The 13,927-nt window shown below is 41.9% G+C and overlaps 1 protein-coding gene across 1 annotated transcript; it reads right to left on the bottom strand.

Annotated features, from left to right (window-relative positions):
* Positions 1–2,516: 2,516 nt before the first annotated feature.
* On the bottom strand, positions 2,517–2,996 carry LOC145404024 (uncharacterized). The gene has a single exon (XM_080275626.1). It carries the CDS (start codon positions 2,994–2,996, stop codon positions 2,517–2,519), a length of 480 nt encoding a protein of 159 aa, XP_080131752.1.
* Between the last annotated feature and the right edge of the window lie 10,931 nt (positions 2,997–13,927).

Raw genomic sequence — 13,927 nt, 5'->3', positions numbered from 1 at the left:
AAAAGGTAGGATCCCCATTGTGGTGAAATGCTGAAGCATGGGCGAGAGATAGTAGTAGAATGGATGTGGAAGATGTGCAGATTGGCCTGGGAGGAAGGTAGAGTCCTGGAGGATTGGAAGTCAGGTATAATTATTCCCTTGTACAAAGGAAAAGGGGAAAAAGAAGTGTGTGGTAATCATAGGGGCATTTGTCTTCTTAGTATTATAGGAAAAGTGTATGGTAGGATACTTATTGACAGAGTTAGAGAAAGAACAGAGGAATTAGTTGGAGAAGAACAGGGAGGCTTTAGGAAGGGAAGAGTTTGTGTAGATCAGATATTCATTCTTAGATCTTTAGTGGAAAAGTTTCTAGAGACGAGAAAGAAGTTGTATGCAGCTTTCATGGATTTGGAGAAAGCATATGACAGGGTGGATAGACAAGGATTGTGGAAAGTATTAAGAATATATGGAGTAGATGGGAAGTTGTTGAATGCTGTGAAGAGTATGTACGATGGTTCTAAGGCTGCAGTGCGTATGGATGGTGAACTAAGTGAATTTCTCTCTTTGAAGGTTGGGTTGAAACAGGGATGTGTCATGTCTCCATGGTTGTTCAATCTGTACATGGATGGGGTAATAAAAGAGGTACAAGGTAGGGTAGCGGATATTGGAGTGGCCCTGGTGAGAGAGGATAGTGTTTGGAAACTCCCTGTACTGTTGTTTGCAGATGATACTGTGTTGTTGAGTGAAGACAAAGGGGAGCTGCAAGGCTTGGTGGATGAGTTTGGGAGAGTGTGTAAGAAACGGAATCTAAAGGTGAATGTAGGGAAGATTAAAGTGATGGTCTTTGAGAAAGGTGAAGTCATTGAATGTACAGCGAGGTTGGATGGTGAGGAATTGGAAAATGTGAGTACGTTTAAGTACTTGGGTAGTGTGATGAGTAAGGATGGAGGTTTGGAGGGTGAAGTGCTTGAAAGGGTACAGCAGGGAAGAAAGGTTGCTGGTTCTTTGAAAACAGGGAAGTGAGCATGGAAGTGAAAAAGTTACTACATGACAGTATTGTGATACCAACTCTAACGTATGGAAGTGAAGCTTGGACGTTGTTGGAAGGACACAAGTCAAGAGTGAGAGCAGTGGAAATGAGTTATTTAAGAGGAGCCTGTGGAGTCACATGGAGAGAGAGGCTGACGAATGAGGATATAAAGGAGCATTGTGGTGTGGATGTGGATGTGATAGGAAGTGTTGAGGAACACAGTGAGGTGGTTTGGCCATGTGGAGAGGATGGAGGGTGAAAGACTGACGAAGAGAGTGTATGCGAGTGAGGTGGAGGGGGGAAGAGGGAGGGGGAGGCCGAAGATGAGATGGAGGGATGGGGTGGAGAGGTGTATGAGAGAGGGGGGTGTGAGTTGGTAGCAGGGCAGTGAAATGGCGGGGGACAGGGTGACGTGGAGGTGATTTGTTTGTGGCCACCCCAAACGGGATTGAGGCGTCTGGCAATAGATAGATAGATTTCCGGAATTACTTGTAAACCACCACAAAATATGGCATTGAATTCAGAGTAGCAAATTATGACATTGAATTTAGAGTTTATGGATACCTTTTCTTTTTTGTCCCCCAAATGGATACTGGTATCAAGAGGTTGTCAGATGTAATGAAAGAATAAGTTAAAGACACTTACGAGAAATGATAACAGGATTTTTAGACTAAAACTGTGACCATATATTCCCAGAACAAAACCTTGAAAGACATTCCCTGGTCTGAGTGTTTTTTTCCTCAGCCTTTAGATTCTGATTTTTCAGCCATATTTTCTGTGCTGTGATGGCTTGTAGAGTAAGCCCAAATAGAGCTGTGTTACATTTCAGGTGGTTGTGACTGCTGAAGGTGATGACTTCCCAGAGGCCCAGCCGATCAATAGTGTGGAGATGGCCAGTGGGAAAGAGGAGCATGGTATTCCTTGAAAGCTTAACTGACATTCTCCTTTACAACTGTCCATGATATCACATCTCTTAATAGCTCCGATTTGACATAACGTGTTGACACCCGTCCCCTTTACATGCATATTATAACTTTCTCCATATACGTACTGTACTGTAATCTTACCCTTCATAATCTTCCTTTCTTTGACTATCTTCTATTGCCTACCATTTTTTTTCCTTATTGACAGCATCTCTTTTGCATTATATTTCTGGAAACTCTCCCCTTATATACGTACAGGTATTTATCTACGGTATGTCTTTCTCTGTCTCTCTCTCTCATTCTCTATAGTCAGGGTGTTTCAAAAGTCTCTTATTATTATTTATAATTCATTAATATTGGAATTACAAGAGGAACCAAATGACAATTTGGTTGCTGAGTCTACGATTCATGAGAATTTTGGTAGCATCAAACTTGGCTTCATAAATCTACTGGAAAGTCACTGGCACACCTCAACATGGGCACCGCCTTTTTCAAAACAAGCGAGCTACCATTGTACTCATTCTTGGCCGACATTGGACAGCATTTCAGGAGTAACAGAAGCACACGCATTCCTGATTTGCTCTTCAGGTGTGGGGAGGTCTTGTGGCATACACTTTGATCTCAATGTAGCCCCACAAAAAGTCGCATGGTGTAAGATCCGGCAAGCGAGCAGCCCATTTGATGGGACCATGATGACCAATCCACTGATGTGGGAACTGCTCATTCAGAAATGAGCGAACTTCATGCAAGTAATGAGCAAGGGCACCGTCTTGCTGGAAAACGACTTCTTGCGTGTTGGCTACAGCTGACAGGTGGGGGATCCAAAACTCCTGAAACATACGAAGGTAGTTGTTTCCGTTGATGTTCATGGAATTTCCACCATTATCCCGGAAGAAGAACTGACCAATTAACCCAGCTGAGGAGATGGCACACCAGACGACCAATTTCGGCGTGTTCCTTTCATGTTTATAGATTTCCATAGTATTATGAGTTCCCCAGATGCGGGTGTTGTGCCGATTGACATGACCAGAAAGGTGGAAGAGAGCTTCGTCACTGAACCACATGTACCCCAGGATTGATGGGTCTCATTTGTAGTGATGCAGTTGTGTCTCACACATCTCCACCCGGCAATCGTAGTCTTGAGGTTCCAGCTTCTGAACCACCTGGATCTTGTACGGATACAGCTTGAGATCATGCCACAAAATCTGTTGGATAGATGTCACACTGATGTTCAGCCCTGCAGCTGCTCGCCTATTGGACTTTTCTTGACTCTGAGCAAAAGCTTCATGGAATGTTTCAACATTCTCCTCACTCCACCCACTTCAAAATCTTCCTGATTGGAGTTTGTCCTTAACGGATCCAGTCTCCATAAACTTCTGGTGGGTGGCGACGATGTTGTTCCTATCCGGTGCATAATGCTGTCTGTAGACTGCCCAAAATTGTCGCTGCACTTCAACCTAAGATCGAAAAACGTCCTGCCATACAGCAATTTTACGCCTCTGCTCTAGAGTCAGCATGGTAGCAGAAGAGGGTGCAAACCTTCAAATGTAAACTCAAAAAAATTCTCAACTACTGAGTATGAGTTAACCACAAGATGAACATCATTGGTCGATTACTTGCAAAGAAATTTGAAAATCAAATTAGTGAGGGAATTTTGAAACACCCAGTATACTGTATATGTATATATATATACTATATACATGGTACAATGGTACACCACCAATTATCTGGCATTGGATAGTCTGGCACCTCCTTTAATCTGGTAGACTTAAGAGAGGGCTCTTGAAAATCCTGCATCCGCTTGACTGTTTACAGGACAGCCACATATGGCATTGAGTGTTGCACATGCTCACTTGGAATGCTTACACTGCATGTTGTGGTGATGATCCCTTTATTTTTGTTTGATTCTTAGCACATTTTACTTACATTTAACTTTAGCTGTGGCTTCTTAGAAAGATGAAAGTGTCACCATTGGTGCTAGGCTTAAACACTAGTTTGTTTTAATGCAGTCAGCCTCTTTGATTGTGGTTAGTTGGTCTTCCAAATTACCACAGTGATGAAGTCCTGCAGTAACCAAATAAAGCAGTAAATGGGAATAAATGTAACTGGTTCAGCACTCACAAGTGTTGCTCACTTTTTTGCCTAGTACCTGAACAGTGACCTAAAAAGGCTGTAATACTTGATCAGCAATGTTTGCACTGCAACTCACAGTTTGAACCAAGTGACCCTTTTCTTTCATATATCTCGTAGCCCCTAGGCTGCGGCAGCCCTAGACATTTCCAATGTCTGGTGCAGGAAAACTGGTTTGAAAAATTGTGTTTTCAGAATGCATTTTTACCCACTTTATACCTAACCAAACATGATAACATTTTAGTCTGACAAAGTGTACACTCCATATTGATGATTCATGATCAACTCATCAAGCATAATCATGCAGTAGGTGTGAAAAATGACCGAAAAGTTCACAATATTTTGTTTGGCTTTTCCGGAATGTACAATGCAGTCTAACGACCAGCATTTCCTGAATGCTAAATGCAGTTGAGGGGTTAGCTAACTTTGTGAGCCAGCAGTGTTGTCAGTGTGTTATGTCTGTGAATATGAAATTCTCACAAGTAATCTTCCCTAATCATCAATTTCTGCACTTGTGAATATGACACTTCCCATAACATTTTTGTTCTGTTAGTTAAGTTTACCTTTAAATGCTATATCAGCACTTAAGGTTATTGTGCATTACTACCACAAGCAATTCAAAAGCATAGTTCCAGCACGTGTATCTACTAAGGCACTTCATGAGTGAGTGTGGAGTACATAAAGCATTATCATGTTTTGGAATTGTTTCTGTGTGGAAGCCAGTTGCCATGCGACACGCTGTTACCATTGTTACCAGTACGTAGCTGCCTAATGACCGATTGTGGTGGCTGCCCATATCTTCACTTATATTTTCAACCAGCCATCAGGGCAGAATGGTGTACAGTATTAACAGCTGTTTGGGGGTGTTTGATGTAGTAAGACATTTTTATTATGCTACAGACAAAAACAGAATGCACTTTATTTTTTATTTATTTATTTATTTTTTTTCCAGTATTAAATGCACTGATAAATGTAGGATAACCCCCCCCACCCCCTTTTTTTTTTTTTTTTTTTTTTTTTTTTTTTTTTTAACATGGGCACTGCAAGGAGGAGTGCATTATTTCTACAGATCCCTCTGATTTTCTTCAGATTTTCTTGTAGCATAACTGTGATTTACACCATTTTACCTGCATTACTGAAAATGATACATTTTTCATAAGACCAGTAACAAAACCAACGATCAAGAAGGTTTGACTGTACAGGATAAGGTAAGATAGAACTGTTGAAAAAACTGAACCATGGTGTTCATGTTTGGAAATTATGTGACACATACCGTATGGTATTGCTTCATCAACTGTGTATGATACAACGAAGTGATGGAAAATAATGTTGAAATTCTGTGCAGATTGTGATTAAAAAAAGCAGTTGAAGATAAGAAAAACTATGAAAGATGGCAAAATTACTGAGCATGATTGAGTGATGATGGAATGATTTTGACTGTGATGGAGTGATGAAGTGGACTTGTTCAGGTAGCATGATAATGAACCAAATTCAGTTGTTCTATAAAGAACTTAAATTAGAACATGAGTATGATTACACAGAAGGATAATGGGTCAGAGGTGTACTGTTGAATTATTAAACTTGACATCCATTGGTCCCAGTTGAATTATTACATGTGACGTATGCGGCCTCGGTTAGTCTGGCAAAATGGATAATCTGGCAAGGGTCTGGATTCAAGGTTGCTGGAAAATCAGTAGTGTACCTAGATATACAGAGAAAGAGAGAGAGAGAGACATGTATATTTACAGTGGACCCTCAATTTGCACAGCTAAGGTATCTGGGAATTTTACCATGCAAAACAAAACACATTAATCATACCATTGACACCCATCTTATATGACTGATTGAGTGATTGGTTTGGTGAGATCCCAAAATTTTCTCAGAGTCTCCCCTTTGGCCCTTGTGAAAAATTTTAACCCGTTCCTATTATACCTGACATTTGTTGTAATACACATACAACTTCTGGGAACATCAGAACATCACTGGGCATAAAAAAAGAGATAATTAGAATGTACAAGCAGTAAATAAGTAGTGATCACTTACCATGGCAGTGGATGGAGTGATGTCTGAGTGTCAGGGAAGGGAGTATCGGAGGCTGAGGGGCTGGAGGAGGGGGAATGAGCAGTGCCTCTAACCTCTCAAACAGACAACAAGCGAACACTCTCATCAATCACTTTTCACAAGTCAGCCATCTAAACCCCCATCCCGAAGACCGACGTATCATCCGATGTAAGAGAGAGTTCCCCACAGACCTAGACTACGCACCTTTCACTTACAACCAGATGAAGCACATCATTAACAACCTCAAGCACTCATCTACCTGTGGACCAGACAACATAAGCAACATTCACCTTAAACACCTAGGACTGCAAGGCATACAAGCACTCACCAACATATCAAACTACAGCTACTCACACAACATAATACCCAACATCTGGAAGCATGGCAATATTATCACTATCCCTAAACCCAACAAAGACCCCACGTTACCCTCCTCACATCGCCCCATCACACTCCTCTGCACCCCCTCTAAAGTCACTGAACGACTGGTACTACAACTAGTCACACCTCACATTCCCCTAGCCCAGTCACAACATGGCTTTAGGCCACTACACTCCACAAACACCCTTCTTACAGACCTTACACGGAGAGTTTTCGATGGCATGAATTCAGCTAGGCCACCACACAGAACACTCCTAATCACACTAGACATTAGCAAAGCTTTTGATGCCATCCCCCGCCACAACCTCACAAACAAAATACTCAACACAAACATGCACAATAACACAAAACGATGGCCGGCAAACTACTTAGCAGGCAGATGTGCACACGTAACATTTGCCGGTCAGTCTTCTTACATCAGAAACTTCACAAACGGCGTCCCCCAAGGATCTGTTTTGTCCCCTACACTCTTCAACCTATACATGCACGACGTACCTACACCCCACACACCACAGATACACATAGCTTCCTCTGCAGATGATATAACACTTACATGTATGCACCAAAATGCAAACACCCCTGCACACATCATTCAACCTTACCTCAATACACTACACGAATGGTTCACCACAAACAGGCTCAAAATAGCCCCAGCCAAATCTACAGTGACTCTTCTCACAGACTGGACAGCAGAACACAGTCACATCCCACACCTCACCATAAACAACACTCCCCTACCACACACACACACACACACAATATCCTTGGTGTAACATACAATACATCAATGTCATTTAACCTCTACACCGCGGGCATGTTTACCAATGTTTTGCGTGTGCCGCGGGGTTATTCGGGCTCCGACACACTCTCAAAAAATATTTGCCAAAAATCAGTTATTAGTCCTAGAATATTAAAATTACATATGCTTATGGCACATACCTTCAGCTTTCTCCTGGAATGTTTGCTGAGCCTTCGTCGGTTACCGTAGGGCTTGTGGAGACCTCTGAAGTTGGGTAATGAAGTCTCCACTTTACACTTCCCGACAACCCGTAATATGATTACCACAGCCAGATATTAACACTATAAACACTACTCTATGATTTTCAAGTAGTTTGGGATCCATACTCCAAAAAAACAACAACTGTGAAAGCAATGAAAATTACGAGTGCGTCTGACCGTCGCACTTGCGCTAGTTCGCTCTTGGTACTCTGTCATTTATTATTCATAAAACCCCTCACACTTTATATTTCTATTACTATATAACACTTATATATATCTACAGTCTTTATCCATAAGTTTCCTTCAGTAGTATTAGTTTATTGTCACTGTAGGGATTCAATTTCTTTCAGAAAAATACGTAGCATTCACTTTCTCGTCCTGTATACTAGCATTGAGAGTGAATGTCACTTTCAATTTCCCTCTCATATCTCATAGTATTCAGACATGCTAGAGTGAAACTTTCACTTTCATTACTCCTAGGGTATATACTCGTATTCTTATAATACTACTCATTTACATTTCTATTTACGTTCTCTGTTTTATTTACGTTATTTACATTTCTATTTTATTTACACTGTGTTATGCACTGTCACTTGAAGTAACTTATAAAACTATTTTCCACTGTTCATGTATATTTACATTCATTACTTTCACTTGCTGTTTACACATTATTTACACATTATTTACAATTCCACTTGCACTGTTTTACTCAATAGAAAGATCGTAGTTACTCTTTTATCAATTGTCAGCCCTTTACCTCCTTCTATACGAGGTTTAGTAGGGGGTAAAGGTCACAGGGCCCTTTGCATGGGGGTGAAAAGGCCCTGAAGCTAACAAGAGCGAACAGACGTACCCCCACACTGGAAGATGAGAGTGAACTGATAAGGGTGGGCCGGGGTGGAGGCCTACCTAGGGAAAGCAGTACTGCCAACATTCAGCCTCTTGACACAGCTATTTATAGCAATGAAATGATTGGCAGGAAATCTAGACAATACATTATAAATTAGGTAGTTCCAGGTGAATGTAAATATCACTTAGGCTTCTCCCTTCCCTCCTTATATGTATATTTATTACGAAAATAGATTATACGGCATATTTCAAGGGGAAATAAACAGCGAAAATTAGCGAACGAGTGCACGTGAAGTGTAGTCAGGTGATAATTAGCCAATTCCAGGTGTATGGCACTCTCACTTACCTTATTTCTTTCTTGTATATATTATTTGGTATAAGAGTAGGGCGTATGGCTTATTTCAATGGATGAAATCAGTGAAAAATTCCAGGGAAGATTTACTTAGCGTAGCACGGCCAGGCAGGCGAGAGGATAGGGTAATGGAGGGGGGGAAGGGAGGGGAGTCAAGAACGGGGAGAAATGGCTATATTGTCAACAATGGATGGGAGTACAGATGAGATTAGGATTGCTGACTAGTGTTGGACATTGGCAGTACTGATAGATGATACAAGCCCCCACTTGGAAGCCCGGGTGAATTCAAAATATCACAGAATCACAAAAGCGACGCCCCGCGGTATGATCCCTTGCTCCCAAGCGTCACAAAAGTGACGCCCCGCGGTTAAGGGGTTAAACAACACATCACAAACATTAAAAATAAAATAACACCAAGACTTAATGCCTTGAGGTCACTTGCCCATACAACATTCTAACACAACAAAGAAACCACCACCAAAGTATACAAACAATACATACATTCAATGATGAATTATGCAAGCCCTGCCTGGGCTTCTAACCTCACCAAAACACACTACAACACTCTACAGACCATACAGAACAAGGCCCTAAAAATAATCACAGGCTGCACAGTTACTACACCCACAGATCACCTACATCAAGAAACCAAAGTCCTCAAAGTCAAGGATCACCTAGACATGAGAGCCACCCAGTTTCTTGCTGCAGCCTCCACAAACCCACCCACAACATCCACTACAGTACATGGCAGCACATCCACCCACACCAAGGAACATCAAAACAACACCCAGCACACGATACCATACACAAATACTGTCATGACTACCCCTCGCCCACCTCAGACCAGCTTCCAGAAGCATATCCACACTCAGATCACTCGCCGCTCCATTCAGTCACTTAAAGACAACACACAGGTGCATGCACGGCTTCCTGGCATCCACCCTTCTGAATCCTATCTTACTTGTGAGGACAGGGTCCACCTGGCCAGGCTGAGGTGTGGGCAACATCCAGCCCTCTTAAGCTACCAGAAGAGGCTAGATGACTCCATCGCTGATGCCTGTCCAGGATGCAACACAGCACCCTATACTATTATGCACATTATGGAAGACTGCATTGCACACAATCACCTACGCCAACAACACAACATACTGTACACTCTTTGAGACCTCTGTAGGAAAGCCCGGTCTCGGCCATGGCCTTCCTAAGGGACTCCAGGCTGTTCGGCCAGACTGCCTAGGGAACAACTACTACTACTGCTACCTCTCTAGAGCTGAAGCTATAGTCGTTCTATTTTATGAAGGCAGTTTGGGTGAGGCGCTCTGGGACCTCACTTTGTTAGCTCTGTTGCCACATCGTTGCCACACACGTGCTCTTTCTCTCTCTCTCATATTTATATTTACTACCAATTTTATTTTCTTTATTTTTTCTCTTGTTTTCTACTTTTTTCCACACCACCCCTGAGGTAAGAGTCTATAGGTGCATTTTTTATATATATAGCTTCCATGGCAGGAGACTGACCGAGTATGACCCACTCACGCAGGGCTATCCCTCGTGTCACTACCTTAAAACGTCTCAAAAACAATGCTGACAAGTCTTATGAGATTTATACTATATTGTAGCTTTTTTATTGAATTGCATCTATACAGAGTATTTAAAATTCATTTATAAGTAGTTGCTGGTTTAAAATAGGAGAGTGAGAGAGGGAGAGAGAGAGAGAGGTGAGCACAAATAATTACACATGTGTTGGGGGCGATGTGGCAACAGAGCTAACAGTGTGAGGTCCCAGATTGCCCCACCCTAACTGCCTTCATAAAATAGAATGACTATAGGCTTGGAACCCTTCAGATTCATTCCCTCACTTGTCATCAAGCTAATAGCTTGCGGGGAGTCAGATGCTGCAGAGGTGCTAGGCTGGGGAGACTGAGATGATGGGGTAGGCATGGGGATGGGCTAAGGCAAGATATGATAAGTGGTGATGAGGGTTTGGGATGTATCATTAATTTTCTTCACAAGCTGCTCCTTCTCTTTCTGTAAGATGTAGTTATTTTCACACTGGAGGGACTGCAGTTTATCAGTGTTGTGCATCACTATCGCTAGGGCTTCTTTGGACCAATTGACAGTTTCCATCCCCTGACTCAGCTACTGACAAGTAGGCCCCTCAGCGTGCTGTGATTCAGCAGCTGCTTGCGCTTGCTGTGTGGCCTCAAGTGCCAGGGACTCCTCCTCAACCTCTTCGATGAGGCTGTCAGTTGTAAATTTCGGAAGCAGCATGGATGATGAAAAGGATGCCATCATGGCACTAGGATTGCATAGGATTTTAACGGGAGCGGGAAAGCCAGGGGTCGTGATCGGCTGGCAGAGACAGTGGAGAGAGGGAGAGGGAGGAGGATGCAGAGTGTGTATGTTTGGTGCCCATGTTGGCTTACATTGCCATGTTGGATATTTGAATGTTGTCTCAGGTGAGGACTGACTATTGGGATTTTCTCTCGCACAAACTTTTTTCTCCGCATTTACTGGGCTGGGTCAGGGCTTATCTTTCTGCAATAAATGTGTTTAATGCAAATTAGGCCCGAATAAATTGAGGAGCTACTCTGTGTGTGTGTATGTGTATTTACCTAGTTTTGATATACTGTACAGGAAATGAGCTATGCTCATGGGGTCCCATCTCTGTTTCTCAGTAAGTCAGATTTTACTTTGAACTTGTTTAAGTTTTTAGACTGGACAGTCTCTCTGTCCAGGCTGTTCCACAGGTGTATGCATCCATATGGAAAACTATATATCATGATATCCTTCAAGCAACTCGGCGTTTTCAGTTTCATTCCGTGTCCTCTAGTTACTCTCCCATCCCATACAAACAGATCTTCTCTGTCAATTTTTTCTACTCCCATCATGGCCCTGAACACTGCAATCATGTCATCCCCCTCTCTCCTTTCTTCAAAGGAAGGCAGGTCTAGTTTTTCTAGCCTTTCCCTGTATGACAGATCTGCCAGGCTAGGGACCATCTTGGTTGCTGTTGTTTCTATTCTGTCGATCTTGTTTATGTCCTTCTTTTTATGTGGGGACCTTATTACTGCCGCATATTCCAACCTGGGGTGGATCATGGCCACTATCAATTTTTTCATCATTCCCACATCCATGTAATGAAATGCTACATTTACATTAGTCAAAAGATTATACATTTCTCTGACTATCGTGTTACTGTGTTTTTTAAATTATCCTGGACCAGGACTCCCAAGTCTTTCTCTTCTCTTGGTTTTGTGATTGGTTCATTGCCCATCATATAATTCAATGATGGTCTCTTTATACTTTTACCCACTTCCAGTATTTTACATTTTTTCTTGCATTGAATTTCATTTCCCACATCCAGCTCCACTCATGAATCCTATCCAGATCCTCCTGCGGCATTTGATAGCCTTCTTCAACTTCTACTCTCCTCATGATCTTTGCATCGTCATCAAACAGACTTGCATAACTGTTCATTCCAATTACCATATCGTTAACTCAAATGTGTGTGTGTGTGTGTGTGTGTGTGTGTGTGTGTGTGTACTGTATATGTATGCAGTGCAGTCTCCTAAACTGCGGTCATATGAGATTGGGTACAGGCCATGATTTGGTAATTCCATGAGTTAGAAATAACCAATCTTATTGGGAAAATTACTTATGAGTCTGTCATCTTGAAAATGTTGCTCCCCTTACCCCCAGACCTACATAAAACTGGTCACCAACAAACACTGACAACCTGGAAAAGAAATTAGTAAAGCATATTTAATGGAAATGAACAGTATTGTAAGATTGATACCTGGCTTTGACTGACGACATTGCTTGAATGGACGGGGGCGGGGTTCCGAAGCTCGAGGCAGACTACGGCCACTCAGCACAAGGCGAGCATGCTGCTGCCTCATGTTGTTGCCTCTGTGTCGCTTTCTCCTCATCAATCTCCTCAGGAACTCCTCAGAGTTCAATGTGGAGGCAATGGAAGCAGTGTCGTCATCGCCCTCAGCTGCCTCTGTGTCGTTGTTAGTTGTCAATTTGTTGAGCTTAATTCTTTACCAAACAGGTGCGGCCTTTCCATATTTTGTATTGAAATGAATCTTTTGTAGGTTACTTATTATTCCTGCATTACCGCAGCTACTTGGCATTTTTATAAACGTAGCTCAGAAAGCTATAAATGAGGATTTACAGTAGAATGCATGATACACTGATACATCCAGTTGGAGCAGTGATTGGTAAACAACACGGCCAGACGGAGAGATCGTTCGTAAACACCGCTGATGACGACCTGCCCGCTTCCTTGAATACCCCCCAGTTTTGTTTTTTTCCACTCACTTTTAGTCAGATTCAACAGTTAACTATCTGTGTTACATATGTACCAAAATTACTTAATTTGATATCATGAGTTTGTTATTACTGTATATAGGTGGAATTGCCAGACCTGTCTGGTGAAGAATTACCCCATGATTCATTCTTTACCAGACGGGCACTGCCTTTCCCTATTTCCTATTGAAATGAGTCTTTCACAGGTTACAGTACTTGTTATTGTTTTGAATTACCACAGCTACTGGACATTTTTATGAACATACCTCTGAAAGCTATAGGTGAGCATTTAGAATGTGTGATATTGATGCATCCAGTGGGAGTTGTGGTTGGTAAACAATTGACATTGCAGACTGTTGCATAATGTTGCCACGTATCATGAATCCGTTGTTTAGATGTGTGCGATTTAGGAGATTTCTCTGTACAGATAGATAGATTGATAGATACACACACACACACACACACACACACACACACACACACACACACACACACACACACACACACATACAAGTACCCCTTACTAACTGTTTCATTAAAACATATGAAGTTACACATGGTTACATGGGTGATCACATCTTGAGGCCTTCTCAGGGGAAGGGTGTATCTTTGTTAAACCCATATATAGACAATTGCTTAATTCCATCTGCTTCATTTCCATGACCTTACTTAATACATTATTAAACAAGCTTATTGCAATGATCTTCAGTATCTGCTTGTGAATGAAAACCATAAATGAATCTTTGTTCTGTGTTCTCACTTGCACAAGGTCAAAAATAGATAGATAATGATGAACTTAGCCAGATTTAACCTGATAGAGAAGCCAAGAAACGGGACCTGTAGAAAAAGCTGTACAATATGCCAAAGGTACAGTGGATGTTGTTACCTTGAGCTTGGGGAAATTAGGTA

The sequence above is a fragment of the Coenobita brevimanus genome, chromosome 62 (assembly GCF_032717465.1).
Source record: "Coenobita brevimanus isolate Jiangsu-jjx chromosome 62, ASM3271746v2, whole genome shotgun sequence".
NCBI classification, from domain to species: Eukaryota; Metazoa; Arthropoda; class Malacostraca; order Decapoda; family Coenobitidae; genus Coenobita; species Coenobita brevimanus.
Note: the sequence above shows the minus strand (reverse complement) of the source record. Positions and strands in the feature narration are given on the sequence as shown.